The 20,886-nt window shown below is 37.0% G+C and overlaps 1 protein-coding gene across 4 annotated transcripts in view; it reads right to left on the bottom strand.

Annotated features, from left to right (window-relative positions):
* Positions 1-17,774, bottom strand: part of REEP2 (receptor accessory protein 2) — a 29,369-nt gene extending 11,595 nt beyond the window's left edge. The window contains exons 1-6 of one of the 4 annotated variants that reach the window (XM_026726024.2): positions 17,546-17,774; positions 16,896-16,968; positions 8,829-8,905; positions 7,771-7,891; positions 618-731; positions 195-342 (exon numbers count right to left, since the gene is read on the bottom strand). In XM_026726024.2, coding sequence (XP_026581809.2) covers positions 195-342; positions 618-731; positions 7,771-7,891; positions 8,829-8,905; positions 16,896-16,968; positions 17,546-17,577 — 565 coding nt within the window. In that variant the 5' untranslated portion in view covers positions 17,578-17,774. The other 3 variants (XM_087924133.1, XM_087924134.1, XM_087924132.1) reach the window with 3 other exon arrangements.
* Between the last annotated feature and the right edge of the window lie 3,112 nt (positions 17,775-20,886).

The raw sequence follows: 20,886 nt of genomic DNA on the forward strand, positions 1-20,886 counted from the left end.
TAATATATAAAAATAAGTCTCTTGCCAATTCATTTCTATAACAGGTACTGATTTTTATTTATCTGTTTTCATTTATTGTATGTTGAATTATCTTTTGTGTGTTCATGTGTTGCTTTAAATTATAAACCACCATCAGTGCTTAGTTTGATCAGACATATAAATCAATAAATTTAAGAGAGACTGACTTCACTAACCTGAATCATCAATAGTTTCAAGATGGCCCTTAGAAGACGTATGCATGTGTGACTCGGGGCTTTGCAAATGCATTGTGTCATCATCTCGGATCAAAGTCAAGTCTTGCATGCTGAAGCTCCGAAGTTTTTCAGACAGAACCCCCTGGCCCTTTAAAACACAACTCCTAGTTATAATTATCCATGTGTACTACATTATAATGCATCTTAAGGGGAACATTGAAAGAATCTTTGATGAAAAACTAAATACAAAGGCAATAAAATCAATGACACAATTTGGATAGAAAATGAAGGGACTGTCCTTCCTCTAACATGAAGAAACAGACCAAATGGCATGTAGCTGGTCGACAAGTAAGAAAATGAAGGGAAGGGAAGTGCCAAAATTACCAAGCAAGGCAGATATTAAATACAGATATAAGGAGTTACCTTTGCAGCTGCAGTAACTGCTGCATTTGCTGCCAGATTTAATCCTCGCTTGCCAACACGCATCATAGTTTCATAACTCTTGTCACGGGCCTGGCTAATATATTCATCTATCTCCTAGGATTTAAGGGAAGTAAGGCTATGTTTAGGAATTAACATTATTTACCAATCAAATTCTCGCATAAGCTGCATACATACAAGATTCTAAGCCTTGGGCAGTGCATTAGATCTTTATGCTTCAGTACTGAAATAGAAGGCAGATCTTCCAATTTATCCTAGAATCACCTTCTATCAATAATAAAATAAAATTCTCAACCGTACTAGTAAATATTCCTGATCAGAATGGGCTACAAATTATCTCTAGATAATATATCACGGGATAAGAAAAGGTATACGGAGCATATAAGAAAAATGTTATATATTCCATACTAATTAACAACATAGTTTCCTGTATAACAATATATAATTTTATATAGTTTCCTATGTAATAATATAGTTTGTCAATGTATACCAAAATTCAGCAGGTAAGGGCCACAGAAACTCTCTCTATATAAGTGAAATACCACTGATGCATCACCACAAAATCTCCAGAACCGTAAAGCCTACAAACTTGAAATTTGGCATGCATGTTCCTCTTGGCTTCTAGGTGCTCACTAAGAAAGGATTTTTTGAAATGACCATCAGAACATTAGTATTTATTAACACGCTCTGTTGCCCCCACCTGAAAAGAAATCTGTTCCAAATGCAAAACACAAGCAGAGGAGAGGAGTTCCAGTTTCAGTTTCACAGCAGCAACCAGCTTTAGTACAGAACAGTTGAGCTAAGCCATGCCCAGGCTCCTTGCTGTCTCCTTGTTGCTCACACAGTAAATACTGTTTCAGTTTCCAAACAACCCTCAATTCTCTCACACACTGACAGGACGCTAGCCATATGAATACTGATGGATGCTGGTAGGCAGAGCCAGAATTTTTTTCTCCTTATTTTCCTCTCCAAAAACTAAGCCCAATCACATAGTTTCATAGTGAAGCACGGGTATCCAGCTAGTACCTCATATTGCTCAGTCTGATATTCTGAATAGGGATCATCATATCTGATTACAAGCAAATCCATTAGCTTGAGATAAAAAGACATCAACTGATATACCACAGAAGCATGGCTAATTTTTATTTTAGATTATCAGTTTGATAAAGTCCCTGATAAATATCCAGTATGTATTCTAATATACTATTGGGGTGGTTGGTGCCTCATGGCTGTTTTTGAGATATTTGATCATTCTTAGTAAAGGTTTACTAAACTGTGGTGTGGGCACTGGAATTCACTATTGACACTTCAATGATTTTAATGATGAATTTACATGAGCATTTCAAATTAATTTAACCATATAAAACTAAGGGCCAAGCTAGACATAACTTGGATGCCACTTTTTATGATAGCCAATTCCCTTATAAAGCATATAAATTTAAAATGCCCATTTTTAATTTCAAAAAGAGTATTCAGATGAGGAGAACGACTACTTGTGCTCTGCTACTCAGATTAATTTATTTAATATCTCTCTCTCTCATTAGTAGTGAAGCAAGCTGGGAGAAAATGCCTGAAGTCAGTGACCAAATATGGTAAGGTAAGGCTATATACTTCATAATGTACCCACAGAGTTGTGCCACTGTGAATAACCTGTACTCCTAGACATATACTATCTGACAACCGACTCAGAATATTTTCTGAGTTTTCCCCTCAAATTGCAAGGTACTATAAATGTATGTGACAGTATGCACATTGTCTTTCCAACATCTTGTCTAAATATATGACATTGTCACAGGATATTGTGTTGCATTCATTATTTGCTCCCTGAACAGAAATTAAAAATACAACTATCTCATCAGGTCTTCAGAAACAGAACAGTTTCCTGTAGAGTCTGGTTTTGTTTTTATTTTTCCCTAGTTCTGATAGGATAGAATTGGGAAAGCTAGGAGGAAGGATGTGTGATGTGTGATTGAGAGCAAATTTCATTGAGTTTAATTATAAGATGCATTTTGCAGCCTTATATTAAACATATTATTTCTGTGCTGTGTTGTTTTTGCTTTATTCCCTTTCCTCTTCTAAACTGTCAACACATGTCATTTTACTTGCATTATTTTATATGACCCGACTGGCCTGAAATAAAAAGGAAGGTTGATTTCTACTTAATCACAACCCCAAAATCTATTCTGTGTCCTGCTCCAATTTGTTCTAGATGGCTGGGATATTTTCTAAAACATTGTGTGTGATACTACCAGCGACCAGGGGTGTTGGAACCCATGAATATCACTGCCATACTACTTTCTTGCAGTGACACACATATGCTGGATCCCAATTCCTTCACTTTCATTTGCACACACTCAGTTCTGGACTTCAACTCGTTACTATTAACTTACATTAATTTTTAATTACTCTGTGATTTTGATATGCATAAACCATATTAGGCAAAGTCTACAGAAAAGGATGGAGGGATAAATAATAGATAGGCAGACAGGCAAAGAGTTGGAGATAAAATTGAAATACCCTCAATACACAAATCTGATATCAATACCAAGACAATTTAGCTCATACGAATACTACAAATGTTACACATATTGTAGCAGAGTTAATGATCAATATTTATAATTTTAAAAAGATCATACTTGCCAATATTTTATCAGAGAAAACAAAAATTGATCCTGGAAATGTTCTTTCATATTTCCATTTTTAAATTAAAGTTCACATTCTAGAAGTATTTGGCAAAAGATGTGGTTTTATTGTAAACTGCCCGGAGTCACTTAGCGGAGATGGGTAGTTTAAAAATGTGTGACAGACAGACAGACATAGATAGCTAGACCGACATACATAGATAGCTAGATAGCTAGACAGACAATTTGGTATTTCAGATGGAGTCATTGAATGTTTTGTATAGCAACATTGCGATGATCTAAAACAGGCTTGTCCAACCTTTCACCTTCCCTGGGCCACATTAGAAGATGAAAATTTGGTTTGGGCCGCACATAAAATAAAATAACAGTAACGATACCTGATCATCCAAAAAAACCCATAGAAAACATAGTTAACATATTAAATTTATTTGGAAATGAAGTTAGTGAGATGTTTGACATTGTATCTCAGCCACCAATGCATCCATATTTGCTTCGATGGAACGTTGCAATTCTCAGTGAGTGCTCAAGGTGCTCATCAGATATTTTGGCTCTGATGGCGCCCGCCTTTTCTGTTGCTGCTTGGCGTGGCGCTTGCCTCGCCCCACCTCGCGCCTGCCTCTCCTCCTCCTCCTCGCTGGCTTGTCCTCTTGCACGAAGGTTGGGGTGGGCACGGGGCCGCATTACGAGCCGACCTGGGCCGCATGCGGCCCATGGGCCGTGGGTTGGACAAGCCTGATCTAAAAGGTTAGCTGTCAAATACATTCTTGATGCCAGTCTGTAGAGAGTTATTTATTTATGTATTTATTCACATTTGCATAGCTATCTATCTCATATTATCCGGCCAGTGGGACCCGCAACACACTCCTGGACCTGATGGAACTGGAATAGGTAGGTGTAACCTGGGAGAGGCAGTCCCTCAAATATCCTGATTCCACACCATGTAGGGTTTTAAAAAAGTTATAATCAGCACCTTGAATTTAACCTGGAAGTAAACTGCCAACCAAAGCAGGCCAGGTGGCCAAAGTCCCACATGAGCAGATCTCGCATTCATAACCGCCTGTGTTGTTGCATTTTGCTCCAGCGGAAGCTTTTGGATGCTCTTCAAGGACAGCATATTACCATGTAGAGCATATTATAATAGTCTCTTTGGGAGGTGTCTAGGGCATGAGTACAACCTCCAAAATCCAGAAATGAGCATAAGTGACATGCCATTTGTGCAAAGGCCCTTTTAGCCATGACTCCTATCTGCTCTTTGAGTAGGAGCTGTAAGTCCAGAAGAACCTTCAAGCTGCACATTGGATCTATTAGGCTTGGAGCATGAATATTGCTAAATCACAAGATACAGAAGGCTCTCAAATCCAGAGCCACTCAGTCTTACCAGGGGGTTCAGCTGAAACCTAGTGTTCCCATCCAGACCCCAAAGCGTTTAGGCACCAAGAGTGTAGATAAACAGCAACTCATCGGGGTTAGAAATGTAGAACCTCACTCCATGGTGATAGATGATATCACCCAGAAGTTTCATTTAGATGTTTAATAGGAGTTGAGAAAGTACCAAGCATTTCAGCATCCCACATAGATGAGGATTTTTTTTAAACTTCTGATCAGCACCAACCGGAATGGTATTATTGACTCACCAGAAGATGAACTTTTAATATTTGCTACGGTATCTACCTAGTGACCTCTAGTGGTCATTAGGGCCAGTGAATTCTGGTGTTGGATGGGCACCAAAGAGGCTCTTGAGTTTCCAAAGAAAAGCAAGTGTGCAAAAGTCACTAATGAAAGCAAAGTTCATAGTTAAAAAATTAAAAAACACAAGATTCCCTTCTGAGTTCACACCCTGAAGAGCAAAAACTATAAGGACCAACAATGAATATTATGTAGTACAGAAAAGTAATAGTTGGAGATATTAACTTATGCTGGAGATGCTTCATTGAACTAAATATGTATAAATACACATGATTAAAGAGTACAGATTTGTATACTCTAACCAAAATTAAATTGCTTCATAAACTATTTAAGCTCTGAGAGAAACACTGATGCTGATATCTGTTAGAATACTTTTACCTTACTTAGAACAGAATCTTAAATACAATCTTAAATGGAATAATTAGTCTCTTCCTTCTGAATGCATTTGATATGATCTGCATCAAATGCATTCAGAAGGAAGGGCTGAATTATTTCCTAATTGGCACTTCTACGTATTTTACAATGAAGCATGCATTAAAATTAAAATATATATGGATCTTTCACAGCTGATATTAAACAGCATAATGGTGATTTGTACTCAAGTACAAAAAAATACAGATTGCAGCTTTCAGGCAGTGAAAGTGAAAGGTGACCAATGTTTAGCTTGGAAAAGGGGTCTTTTTTGCATCCCTATCAATAACAACAAATTAACAAAACAATCAAGAAAATATAAAATGTATTTCCTAAAATGTAAAGTTGCTTGTGGATACAATGTGTAGTTCAGTGCATTACTACTCCCTAACATGATAATAATTTATTTAACTGATTTTTTAAAACATTATTCTTTTATGTAATCATTTTCTCCATAAAGACCTAATTTCTTTTACTACGATGCTGTAGAAAGTGAATCATTTGCCACCCAAAGCCCAAAATTTGAAGAAATTATGATAAAATAGATGGCACGACATATTGGAGCTTTAAAAATTAGGATCAACTTAAAAGTTAGCAGAAACTTCAATTTGATGCTGATTCAAGAAAAAAAGTTTAACATTCTAGTGAATGTTATTGCTCTGGAGCAGGGGTGTCCAACTGGCGGCCCACACACCGGATGCGTCACACGCAGGCCAAGCCCACCCCAGCTCTGCGAAGGGAAAAAGACATCGTGAACTGTCACATGGCGGCAAAGTGACACCATGAGTTTGGCACCTGTGCTCTAGACTGAGGATGAAAAACTGCTCTTTTTACCTTTTAGCAAGAGATAGCAAGAGCTACTTTAAAAAGGAGACACCGGAACTTTCACAAGAAATTTCTGTCATGCACTGACTGCCATCCTTCTTTTATTTTTCACAGGCATAAACCAAAATTGATAAAAGATATGCTTTTTGTACCTGTATCATGTGATAGAATTACAAGAGAGAATGGAAAGTAATTGCACACCCATTCTCCATTAATTGCCACGTATTTTGCAAGAAATAGATATCCAAGAAAAAAATCAATTAATGAAGCAAATGCTGAACGTTTTGGCAAGATCCAGATTATCCCATGAAAGAATGGGAACCATGTATGCACACATCAGTATAAAGTGGTTGATTTGTGAATTTCCTTTGGTTGGAGGTTTCTAATTACATGAAATGCTTCTCCTAACAAGTAGTCTTCAAATATTACTTTTCAGAGGGACACTATAAGTTATACTAGAAAAGAGACAGAAAGTCCTGGCAAGTACATACAGTAAAGCAACATGCACAGTCATTTGTATCAATAAAAGTGGGTGTGAAATCCCAGTCATCATTACTCAAATAATGGTCAGCATATTCTGATCAGGTTGCAAATTCACTCTTGCTCAGTGGGACAACTATTCCATTCATTCGTTCATTCATTCATTCATTCATTCATTCATTCATTCATTCATTCATGTTTTATAACCTCTCATCTCAAAGAAGTGATTCTGGGTGGTGAACAATCATAAAGTAAAAGTTACAATACAGTACAAAATTAAATATATATGGTAGCAAAGAAAAAAAATGTCATCATAAATGTTAATATAGCCAGGAAAAAGAGCCCTTCACACACTCAGGACCTCAGACCCAAATACAAAGGCCTTACGAAAAGCCAATGGGCTTGGGGTCATCCTCAACGCTGAAAGGAAAATGTTCTAGAGAACGGGGAATTATGGCAGAGAAGGCATGTCTCCTAGTTCCCACCAGTTGGACATTCCTTGGCTAACGGGGGTATGTCCAACCTGCCAGACTTAGTTGGATAGGTAGAACCACTGGGAGAAGGTGGTCCCTCAGGTAATCCGACCCCAGGCTAACCCCAGTTGCCATTTATATCGGCAGAGAAATTCTCTTACTATTTTTCTAGCAGGTCTCATTCAACTGTGATAAAAAATTGTTTTTAGAAATTATTTTAACAGGAATGGCGTTTGGCATTCTTGCACTTATTTAGTGACGAGGAGGAGGAGTGCATATGAAGTACATTTCATTGTACAATAATCTTTCCGATAGCCTGCAATCTCTCTCATGACCATTGATTAATAAATCAGGAGGGAAATCTTCCCATCAAGTCTTTTCTGGGTTAGTGCTATTTTCATCATCACATAGGAATCCTTCCCTTGAAATTTTTTTGAATAAGCTGTATCCAGATATTAGCTAGGCAATTTTGAAAGTTATTTATGCTCAGTTCCAGATACCATTCATTCAGCATGAATAAACACGGGCATGACTAATTTCAAGGGTCCTTTTCCTGCAACCCAATCACATTTGAAGTTCCTCAATTTTCATGTCTAATAATTAGGCAAGTTGCAGTACCTTCTCCTTATTGGAGAGCGTTGGGTGAACAAACTTCCTGTACAGGACACTGGATCCCTTGGTATAAGGAGAGAGCAGCCAGATCACAAATGCGATTTTCAACTCGAAATAAAAGGGAAACCTGAGAGAAATGGAAAAGCTAGAATCAAGCTCAGGTTAGAGTCAGGCAGAGGTTGACAGTCCAGAATAGTACAGATGGAATAAGCAAAGAGAGGGGAAAAATGAACTATAGATAGAATAGAATCAATACCACAAAGGGTAGGACTGAGAGAGAGTGACTGGCCCCAAGTCACTCAGTGAGCTTTCATATCTAAGGGAGGCCTAGAACTCAGCCTCCTGGTTTATAGATCAGCACCTTAACCACTATACTAAACTGACTCTCATTCTTTTCAAGAATGCTCTTTTTTGAAACCTTATTTTGGATTAATTTTTAATTTTAATAAATACTCCAACAGAGCAAACATAGAATTAAACACCAACTACTGTACCATTTAATATTTTTTTTCAGATAGCAATAAATCATCATCACTGTGGAGATTTAATATGATCAGTTCTTGCCTCAAAATCACCCAACATTCTCATCCCAGTACATATCCCAATAATTCACATCTTTTGAACAAGTTGCCAGTAAAATGTATGAAGCAGAATTATTACTGTAGGATTAGAGTAACAACTCTCTCCTCAATGTGTTTTCAGAGAACAAATCCCTTGAAATTCACAAAGCAGAAGACACTGATGACTTGCAATAGTATCAGAAACAACCATTTTATTCAGGGCCAGAATCCAAATGTTTAAAAATTACTCTTGGAAGAAAGAATAATATATTATTACCAAGTTCAAACATTCAATTTATGAGATATAAAGGTGATACAGCAAATGACTATTTCCAGCAAAAATTTAAAATTAAAATAAACTTTAGAAAAAACATTCAAAGAGGTCAAGAATGAGAAAATAGAATACTTTACTAAAATACCTAACGATATAATTGCCAGTTTTAGATTAGCGATTTAAAAAATATTACAACATCAAGTAGTTCCTACCACTGGTAAAGAACTTACCAAGACAGAATGATGTCTGTGAGTGTTTCTGCTGTGGTGAAGAAGGCAAACACAATCCAATACATCATCCACTTAACCTGCAAGGCAACCATTGTTTTAAAAGTATGCTGAACATTAGGCGTTACCTTAAAACATTTGATTTATAGATACCAAACATTCTAAACAATTTTTCTCATATAGTTACAAATATTTACACTAACATAATTTTATAAAAATGATGCTTATGTAAGCAAAGTTTGTCATGCCTGTTTGTAAATAGTTTGTCATTCCTATTCTTGCTTTTTCTTTTCCCCTTTAACTCCCTCAAATTTTATTTGCTTCAAACATTGAAGTATATAACTGATATAAGATATCTATCTATCTATCTATCTATCTATCTATCTATCTATCTATCTATCTATCTATCTGTCTGTCTGTCTGTCTGTCTGTCTGTCTGTCTTGGAGCCAAGCTGCACTAAAAGCCTCCAATACAGGAATACAATGTTGCCAGCCAATCAAGACACAAAAAAGCCACAAAACAGACAGAAGATATTAGAAACACCAATCAAGCAGAACACAGCAAACTCCAAGACCAATAAACACAGACCAAGACTCCCAACCAATCAGGATGAAGAAAAAAACATTCTGCACAGCAGTAGGCTAGCCCCAAATTTAAAACTGAAACAACTATAAAAATCTGACTCACAGACGAACACAATACAGAAGCCTGATGATGGCAGATGAGATTCTGCTGAAACGTTGCTACAACTTTAAAAGCACAACTATAATGACATGGGAAAATATCTGAACAAAGCTGAATACCATACATATAAATACCCATGAAAACTTAAGAAAACAAATGTATGTATGTATGTATGTATATATGTATGTATGTGTGTGTGTATGTATGTGTGTGTGTGTATGTATGTATGTATGTATGTATGTATGTATGTATGTATGTATGTAAGTATGTATGTATATTGCTGTCCAATAGCTTGTTTAATGAGAGGTAACATTGGAAGAAGAGGGAATTTCATCAAAAGAAATCAATGGAAATTTTCTGCTAATAGAACTTTTTCATTACCCCAAGGCTGGGGAAAAGCTTTTTGTAATCCTGTTTCAAAACTTATTTAAAAGTTTAGGAGTCCTAAGGAACATATTTGGGGTTAAAGAAAACAAGAGAGTTCTCCAAAATAGTGTAACAAGTATTTAGGAGGAAAACATATTGCCTAAAAGACCCATATCAGCATCATGATACAACACAGCAATTGATAGTGTTTTATTACAACATACTGCATATAACAGATATTTGTATGTCAGCACCTTGATGGCAGGCAGGGGGACAGGCAGGTACTAGCTCCCCCTGCTGTTTATAAGAATGTAAGAGCATAAGCAGAGCCCAGCAGTATCAAGCTATAGACTGTTTGATCCAGCATAATGTTACACAGAAATCATCCATATCCTGGAAATTAGACTACAGCCTGCTTTCATTGGGCTGGCTAAAAATTCCTTTCTCAATGTACAGTGTAAAACAGGTTATTATTTTTTAAGTTTTGGAGGAATATATTGTATTAAAGCTAGTAATTATTGATAGCAGTACTAGACAAATACCAATAATCTGTCTAGATCTCTTCACAACCATCTAAATGTGTGACTGTCCCAAAGGTGCTTTTTCAAAAGGCAACTGAACTTTGCTTTTTCTTGAAGATGTTTCATTTCTGAATGAATGGTCGAGGACAGAAGGATTTATATTCCTTGTAGTCATCTGGTTGTTAGCACTCTTTCAGAGACTTGTTGAGGCACTTAAGAGGCTTATCTGTGCCCTCAGCGTCATCTGAATAGTGCAAATGGATGTGGGAATCTTCTTGGAAGGTTGCCTTTTGAAAAAGCACCTTTGGGACAACCATGACCTGGATGACTGATAATCTCCACAGACATTTAAATGTGTGATTGTTGTATCTTTCGACCATTACTGAATCTTTCTATATTTAACATCACCTGATAAAATTACAGTTATTAAACTCTTAAGGAAAACAAAATCCAACTGATTCTGAAGATTTCCAGAAGGATTTCTATAATCTGGGTATGTGGTCAGCCAAATTATTAAGGTGACTCAGTTTAAATATATGTAAACAGATAACATGCTTGAGCAAAACAAAAACAACCACCCGCCCATCTTCACATTTACACTGACAGAATCTGATTTGTCTGTAACCAACTAGGGAAAAAATATTGGGATCATACTGGATAATTCAGTGAAGATACTGTGCTGAGTCAGTGCACATGAAGTATAAAATATGAAAATTCTGAAGAAAAGAATTGAAAATAAAAATGCCAATATTTTAATGCTCATATAAATCCATGTCTGATTTAGAATAATGTATACAGTTTGGGTTGTTACAGTTGAAAAAGGATATAAAGAGCTGGGAAAAGTGCAAGAGAGGAATATTTGTCTGTCTCCTAGTTGCAAACATTCCAATAGAATCTAGTTGGCAGCTGTGAGAAACACAGTGCAGACCTAAGATGGTCTGATCCAGCAGAATTGTTTTTCTTTCTTTCTGATGAATATGTGTTCTAACATTACAAAGAAAAAGAAGACTTTTCAACACTGCCATGTCCAAACATTAATCTATATATCCCCCTTTACCCATCTCCATTCTAAGCTACTACATAATTTTCTTTCTGAATTAGAGAAGTTTTTAGTCTCCAATCAAATAAACCACAAGGAATCTATTGAAAATATTTTTGAACAGCTGATTCAGATTTGCAAATGCCTGTTCTTACTATAAAAAGATAAAGCCTCCATCCCAATGAGTTTAACTCCTTGTGACTACATCAGAGCATTTTCATGGCAATAGTGCAGAGCTTACCATTGCTTTTATTCCACGATGCTTTTCAACTTTCCAGTCTAGCCTATAGTCTTTTAATTCCCTGGTAGGCTCTCATCCAAGTAGCATTCAGGCTACATCTGCCTACTTCTGAATTCAGACAAAGTTACTGACATTTTGTAAAGCTGTGAAAACAATTTTATTCAGGCCTTTCAAAGCTCAATAGTGACTGACATCTTACATATGGCTTCAAATATAAACTGACTTTGAATTGCTTACATTCCTAATATTCCTATCAGGAATATTACAGAGTAAATGTAAATCAACAACCAAATTATAATAAGATGAAAGTAAATAAGGACTATCATGATTTTCAATAATACCATAATTATCAATGCACTGCCTTGTACCACACTTTCAGGAACAATTTCCACACCATTCCCAATGGCCTTCTGAAAGAACAAGCTCATTTTTTCATCTCTGGAGCTGCACTATTATCAAGAAGAGAGGTCACCAAGGGGCAAATTTGTCCTTGGGTTCCCTCTGGCCATCTTCCCTGTGAAAACACATCATACAGGCAGACTCCATTCACAGAATGCAATTTTAACTGTATCTGGCAACCAGTAGAATCCCATATTAGGGGTATACAACAAACTGAAATGAGCCAGTCTCTATTTGAGTTGCTACACTGTGGATGGTGTAGCTTGTAAATGAACATCAAGAGCATTAATATGCTAAATATCAGTAATTCAAAAGTGAAGTGATAAAAGCATGAGTATTGCACCAAAGCCTCCCAATTAAGGAATGTCCACTATCTCCTTCCAGTTCTCAATTAACAATTAACAATTTCTCAATTAACAATTTCTACTCTTCTACCACCTCCACATAATTTTCTGTTCTTCCAGCTTAGTTTTTAACTGTCAACTACAAACTTTCCTAAATTGATCAGATTATTTCATATACGTTACAGTATATGAAATATACTGAGCTTTCTGCTCTTTCTATCTTCCAGTTCTTACTTCATGGATAATTATTCATAAGGAGTGGCTTTAATAGCAGCCATGATTTGTGGAAGGTTATTTAATGCTGTGTTTGGCATGGGTTCATATTTTATTATATAGACTGTGGACAGTGGTAATTTGTTTCTATTGCATGTGATCAGAAGCAAACTCCAAGTAGATGAACTTTCTAGTTTCTGATACACAATTTCCTAAGATTTGGGGTATAGAATATCTAAATACAGTATTATATATTTATTTATAAAATATACATATTTTATAATAAATATACAATTTTGGTAGAAAATATTTTTCATTAATAACTAAGTCAGATGATGCTGAAAAGTTGTTGGTATTCCTAATCTATAGCAATTTAGGTATAGCTTTGTGCCACCATTCTGGGTAATCAACAGATTTTCAAGCCTATTTTAGATTCTAATGGCAGGAATGCATTTCAAACTCTGATCCTTTTAAATCAGGATCAGAGACGTAAGTCTGAAACCTAGTTTAGGGACTGACACAAATGATTATCACTGAGGGATAATTATCCTGAAAACTGGACAACTGGTATTGAAGGCCATTTATGGATAATGGTCAATGACATAGCTTTCCGTATTTAGTTTTTGTATTTTTAAGAGCAACCAGAAACATTTACAATGATCACATTCTTGGCAAGGAATAATGACTTTATTATAGAAAAACACAGATAATAACTGTTTTATTTCAATCTTATTTGCCTTTTTCCACTGCCAGTTCATACTTAGTAAGTTTTGTAAGTTTTCTATTGTACACTTTTCAAGAGTTTTCTATTGTACACTTAAGACTTTTCCAAGATGGTAAAGACAATGTTTGACTGGGAGCTACCCAGCTTTGTTATAAGATGGGCAGCTGTATACAAGTTTTAAATAAATAAAATAAATAAAACATCTGAGATGTTTTTCAGGACATGCAACATACACTAGGTAATAGAAGCCTAGGTGCCCTACTTTACATAAGTTCCATTATTATTTTACCATACTTCGTTTGGGTAAATTATTAGGCTTCCCTAAAGGAAAATGTGCTGTCAGATTCCTTAAGGTTCTTTCTGTTACATTTTCTATTACAATGCCCTACCTACTCCCACATCCTACTGAGACAGGTTTTAAAGAAATGCTTAACAATGAGATCAATAAGCTGGTGATATGCCCAATGTATCACTTGAGTTTCCTGACTTTATTGTATTTTAATTAATACATTTTGCTATTGTATTTTAATAGACATCTACTATATACAATCAAGATTTAAAATTATTGTAATTGCCCTGACCAGCTCTTTGAATGGTTGTGTTGGGACAAAAATCTCTATAAAGATGTAGTTAGAATCAGATATGGTAGTAGCCTCCAAGTCAAGAAGTTTTAAAAGAGGATTGGACAACTTCATGGAGGATGGGCTAGTCATGGGCTAGTAATAGCTACTAGCTTTGATAGCTATTGCTACTTCTGGAATTATAGGTAACATGCCTTGAACATCAGCTGCAGTGGTGGGATTCAAAAAATGTTACTGCCAGTTCTGTGGGCGTGGCTTGGTGGGCATGCCCGGGGAAGGATATGGTAAAATCTCCAGTCAGAGGTGGTATTTGCTGGTTCTCCACACTACTCAAAATTTCTGCTACCGGTTCTCCAGAACTGGTCAGAACCGGCTGAATACCATCTCTGATCAGCTACATCATACTCCTGAAGAAGACTCTCCGTCTCCTTCTTCTCTTTCTCTTTAATATTGCAAATAAAGCACCAGTCTACAGATCTTATTTATATAAAAATGTCTTTAGATACTGCAAAGACCTAAAGTATATGTGTTTTTAGAAAATAAAAATGGTGGATGGGTTAATCTTAATCATTTCTTTGCAAGCCTAGAAAAAAAGGGCAATAATCTGTGGATGAAATCAGAAGTTTGTAGCCCAGAAAGAATGACAGGAACCAGTTCACTTCTGGTAAGCCCAGAAAGAATGACAGGAACCAGTTCGCTTCTAGTAAGTTGGTGTTTTGTGCCAGCTTATATTAATAGTGGCTTTAGAAATAGGTAAGTTTTCTATGAAGCTATTTTTACTCCTGGCAGGGTTTTACAATGTCAAATGGATCCCTGGTCTAAAAAGATTGGAAGCCTTGATATGGTCCAGAATATTTGGAACTATCTTTCTTTCTCCATATATTGCCCCCACAAGATGTTTCAATTTTTTTTTACAGAACATATGAACAACCCATAACTTTATTATTACATGCAGCTTTGAAGTTCTCATTTGTGTTGGCTTCAGAACAACCCTGGTTTGGTACCAGTGATATTAAATAGGGTATTCATAGCTTTAAAAGATTTTGGGGGTGAGTCTGGCCAAAATAAAGAGGTTTTTGTAATTTATAGTTCCAGACAATGGGCATACAATTTAGCCCTCCATGATGGTAATATTGCCACCAGTCCCATTTTGTGACTCTTAGGACAAAAAAAATAAAGACATTAGTCATCAAAAAGTTTGTATAGTGGGCCTATTCTAAGTAAGTAACTAAGGCTTTAGAACACCATGACAAAGGCTTTTTCAAAATTTCCTTGGTGGAACAATCTTTGGAAGAAAGAAAATCTTGAGCGTCATACTATTAATTGTTTGAATAAAAAGGTCAAAATACGTTGCTGACATATCTTGCTGGTGTATTTGACAGATGTCTTTAATATTCATTTATTTTAAAAGGGCAAATGCTTTTTTGAATTATCTTGACCTCTTGTTGATGAAAAACTAATTTAGGAGAGCTAAAGAATATAAATATCACATAAGAAAACTGGCATAAACATTCCCTTTAGAAAAATAATGTTCTAGTTTCTAGTTTCCTCTCAGAACAAGCATGACCTTAAAAACTGGAAGCATGGGTATCACAATGAACAAACATGCAAAGACATATGTTCTGATACATCCCATTTGGTACCTCTACCATTTAGTTCTCAGAAAAAAGCATGAAATATTGAAAATAACTAACACTTGTGGATCACATAAATAATATTAATAATATTATAATCCATGCTAGGCCAACAATAATTTCATATGTGCTGTTTATGAAAGCTAATAATGTGAAAGTGGGAATATTTTGCAATTTGCAAACTGCCAAAAGCTGCTCTAGGAAGACTTTTAGCCCAGATTTTCAAATGCAACTAATTGATTATTTTTTTCTACAATGAACTTTTGTGAAAGTTCCAATTACATGTATTAGAGATTTATATTCTACCCAAGGTCATTGAGAGTTCGACAGAATGCAAGTTTAAATAAATAAATACATAATGATCCTATAAAGAAAGTATAGACTTCATTTTGTATAGTGAAGCACGAAGCAATACATTAAGAAGCATATATGTAAAAAAGCAGCACTGCTCTTGAGACTAATTTCAATGTTTCCCATACTTCTTCCTTTTCCAATTGTTTACCTATTTCTCATTTTTCCTGACATATATTCTTTTGCTTTAACATCCCTATAGCAAAAAACAATCTATTAATCTTTTTATGAATGGCTAAAAGTGGTCTAGGGATGTTCAATACTGTACATTACAGTCTAATTAAGAAACCTTCATTTTAAATAGATTTTTGTTTCTTAATTTCCTAATAATTGTCAGGTGACACACCCAATGCCAAGTACTTGTGACAAACCTCCAATATTCCAGTGCTACAATAAAAACAACCACTAAAATTGGCAGCAAAACTGAGCATTGTGTTTTCACTAGGGCATACAAAAGCACTTTTAGCCTCCCATTCTTTGTGCAAATATGTTAGTGACATAGTCATTGTTTTAATGTGCAAAGTACGGTGTTTAAATTGGCTAAAGCCTGCAAGATGGTACCCGTAGCTATTCCAAAGACAGTGTACCATGATGCTTTGGAATAGCTAGTAGCTTATACTAGCTTTAACTTTTACAAGTTAAAAGCAAGAAGTGATTAGCTGAAGAAGCATATGGTGACATCATCAGCTTATCATATGTCTCTCTCTCTCTCTCTGTGCATGTGGTCATTATATGGGGAAAATTGCTTAAGAGCAGAACAAGCATGTCAATTCCATTCCACAGTATGTTCACATCAAATAAATAAAATCCTTTGGTTTTAACTAACATATTAACAAGAATACAGAAAATGAAATGTCAGCTTTTTGCCCCTTCACAAAACCTGGTCATTTTCCCTGAACAGGAGGCAAACCATGAATGATAGAAGAGAAAGATCAGTCCTTAAAACAAATATGATGGCTGCCTTGCACTTACATATTCTTTCACATTTTTCGTCTTCACAGCTTTGTAAGAAGAATAGGCAGGGTACAGGGTGCCAAAAACCAGACTGCAACCAGAGTTTTAAAAATAAAAACAAAAACGGGGTGATGGGGGAGGAGAGGGAAGGAAGGAAGAGAGAGTGAGGCTCCAGTTATTCGGGGTGGGCGTCAGACTTTCGCAAACCTGAGCGACGTCCAGGTCGTCTCCCCACCCCCCCGCACCTCCACCGGCCCAACGAGCAGGCCTAGCAACGAGGCGCTTTGCTCTCTCCCACCTGCTGCATCCACAATCCCCTTCCTCGTCGGCCAGGCCCGTCAGGCTGGCTCACCCGGCCGTCTATTTCGCGGCAGACTTTCATCCCCAGGGTGGCGAGGGAGCCCCGGACATCAGGCAACGCCCCGTCTGGTTTCTCCGCCTCCAGGGTTCAGGGCGAGGAGCTCCCCCGCCCCACCTCCACCCGCAAGCTGCCCCAGGGGAAGAAAGAAAGGGGGGAAAAAAGAAAAAAATAGGGGGTGCACGCGCTTAAAGCCCCGGGGAGGGCAGCCCTGCCCGATCGCGTGCGAGCCCCCCGGTCCCCATCTTCATCCCGTTGCCTGGCAACGGCACAGAGAGGGCCTCCCGCCCAGCCGCCCTCACGCTCTTACACCACCAGCCGGGAGATGATCCAAGACACCATGGCAAAGCGAGGCCCAGACTTCTCCGGCAACGGCGGCGGCGATTGGGAGCTGGCTTTCAGCACCAGCTGCAGCAGCAGCAGCAGCAGCGAAAGAAAAAAAAACGGGGCGCTCTTAAAGGGCAGGTTTCTGCAGCAAGCGTAGCCCCGCCCCGTTCCCTTAAAGGGGAGGGGCTAACCGGTGCGTCGGAGGGAAAAGAACCGCGCGCCGCATCCCGGAGAGCTCGACTGGGTGCGCGCGCGCCCCCGCCCTCCCTTCTTCCCGGTAGCAGACCCTGAACTGGGTGGGCCGGGCGGCATTGCGTCAAACGAGACTCTTTTGCTGGCTATACAGACCGGGGTCCGCCCTAGAAGAGCCAAGCGGTGCGCGGGGAGCACTTCAGCCCCGGCCTGGGAAAGCTTACAGGACATGGGTGCTTACGGGACGTGGGAAAGGTTTAGCCCAGGGCAACATTCGGCATGGGATAAAAGCCCCTTTAATCCCCAGAGGGATTAGCACACCTTTTCACGAGGGTTTTCATCGTGCGTGATAGGGGGACAAAAAGCCCTCAAAGCGCAGGGGAAGGAGAGGAAATGACTCTCTTCCCCGAAGTTTCCCTTTTCTAAAGCGAAAGAAACGCGGCAGCGTGCATACACAAAGAGTAATGTATATAGCAGGGGAGTACTGTATAGCAAGCCGGGGCTGTCAATCTTGCAGTAATTGGAAGCTATTTTTGTTGACAAGCCAGTAATCTGAAAAAGAATAACATCTGGCCTAGCTAGTGCCCTTCCCTCACCCCGAATTACTGGAGCATTATTACTCTTCTTTATGATTGGAGTACAACATTCATAAAGAGCTGATGAGGACCATCTCACGGCATATTTTGCTGTCCACACTCTTCATGTATGATTATCTTGCCACACCTGAAATTGTGCTAGCAAAAATGAAAGAGTAGAAAGATGACCAACTGTAATATATCCAGCGAGATTAAAAGAATCGTAGGAAGAGAATAGGAAGGACTAGGAGTGTTCACTAATGCAACACTCTGTAATATGCGGCTGTCCATCTCTTGTGATGTTCAATAAATGAACTAGATTTTTTACTCTAGAAGTACATGGACTACAATTGTTAAAAGGCAAACTTTAGAAAAAATCTACACCCACACACACACACACCAGCATACATATATAACAAGAATTTTTAAAAAGCATTGGAACAGGTATGAACAGATTTCCCTTGGAGCTATCTTAATGTAATTTTCAGTGTTGATTTCATGCACTTTCTGCTGTAAGTGCTAGAACCAGAACCATAATCAAACTTCTTGCAGGAATAAAAATGCCAGCAACCTTGAAAGAAACTTTGAGATTTTGGACCCATTAGTTAATTTTAAGAATGCATGCCTCCTGTAGATGAACTACAGTACATTTAAAAGATGTTATGGAAGGGGGACAAGTGTTACCTGACAAGATTGTGGCTGATCTGAAGAGATTTAAAAATGACAGGCTACAAAAATATGGAAAATTATACTAGACTAGACCTACAAAAGGAAATGACTGATGTCTTAATTAAAAAGATACAAATAACAAATTGGATCTAGATAATTTTGGGGTATTTGATAACAAAAGAGGCTTATTAAAGATTTGAAATTTGAGAATAGGAACCAAAGAAAAATAATCAAGTTTTAGGACATTATTTGAAAGGATTAAAGATTAAGGTTGTTTAAAAAGAAATATAATTGCTTTATTTAAATCATTTATCTTGTGACGAAGGGGGAAATATTTTTTACGCATCTTTTTATTTTCTTCTATTTTTTTCTGTACTCATTTTGGTTTATATTAAATTTTATTTTTTTGGAAAAAAGAGATAGCCATTCTGTATTATTCAGATTACCATCTCAAAACTGTGTGCAATTCTGGAAATTGCAATTTAAGGAAAATTAAAGACAAATTAGAATAGTTTTGTAGAAGGGAAACAAGAAAAAACAAAAATGACAGATTAAGCCCTCTAAGGCGGGAGTAAAGGAATAGGTATATTTAACTTTGAGGAAGGAATATTGGAGAAGGATAGAAACACATCCGGCTTTTCAGATTCTCTAATGGAGTTTTAGCTGAAGGTGATATTGACATCTATTGTTTCAGAGAATTGTCAAACTATAGGATCCACTAGAATACATCTATTTGAATAGTAAACACTGCAACGTGAACTTTCATAAACTTCACCAGATTACACAGGGCATACCTCTCCAGGGTGCAGAATATACATACTTTGCCTGTCCATATTACTAAAGCAGCACTAGCCACTATGGCAAACAGTAGCAATGTGTCACTTGGTATAAACCAGGATCTCACTTCTTTCAGGTTTCCACATTGGCCCTTTGAGTTTCATGCTAATTTCAGTTAAAAATCCTTTTCCAGTAGTATATGTAATGTATCTTTTGTCATATTAAACATTTGGAAGAACTTCTGAAGTTCTCTTAATCATACCAAAGGTTTTCAGCAGGACGTATCAAGATTGTGAAACCCTGGTAATTGTCAGTTCCATCCTGAAGACATAACTATTATTCTAACCAGGATATTTCAAAATTGGATTTGAAACAAACATATTCTGATGGTAGTGATGAGTAGGGAATCCTTTCACAGAAACTGTACAATTATTTTGTCCAAATGATTTTGAGGGAGAATATTGTGCTATTATTTGAAAAGGTGGCATCCTTAATAAAATTTCATAACACAGTATTCATGCCAAAGTTTATTAATGAAAATAGTGATAATTAGTATGGCAATATGATTTATAGTGGTGTTTAATTATGGACCTGAAATAAGGTCATGCATGTTTACAGCCTTTCCTCTTCCATAAGATTAGAGATCTAACACAAAAGGCTTTATACCCTTAATAGATTTAGGTTTCTGGAAAAAAACGTTTAAAAAGGAAATATTTTAAGAATATTCATTAAAAAGTAACTTTGTTAGTTTCTGGCAGAGGAAACTAATTTATCATTAAATTATCCAATATAATAAGAGGAAAAAAATAAGAAATTTGCTCTTGGCTTTGGTGAAATGTCTTGAGAAAGCTGGGAAAAAAAGCATTTAAAGAAATGGATATGGCTGTATCAGCCTTCAAGCCTGGGACATAAGACAAGAATAGATATCATGAAAGTTACCAATTTCATAAATTTAAAAAATTCTAGCTACAGTTGGATGCAGAATACTTTCGGGAGACTTTAAACCAAATTTGCACTTCAGATAAATTATGCAAAGAAAGTACGAATATGAATTGAGAAACAGTGCTATAAATAGATGCAAACATAACTTTTTTGCATCCTTGTTTTTTCC

Source organism: Pseudonaja textilis, chromosome 2 (assembly GCF_049901715.1).
Source record: "Pseudonaja textilis isolate UNSWEBS1 chromosome 2, rPseTex1.2, whole genome shotgun sequence".
Taxonomy (NCBI): domain Eukaryota; kingdom Metazoa; phylum Chordata; class Lepidosauria; order Squamata; family Elapidae; genus Pseudonaja; species Pseudonaja textilis.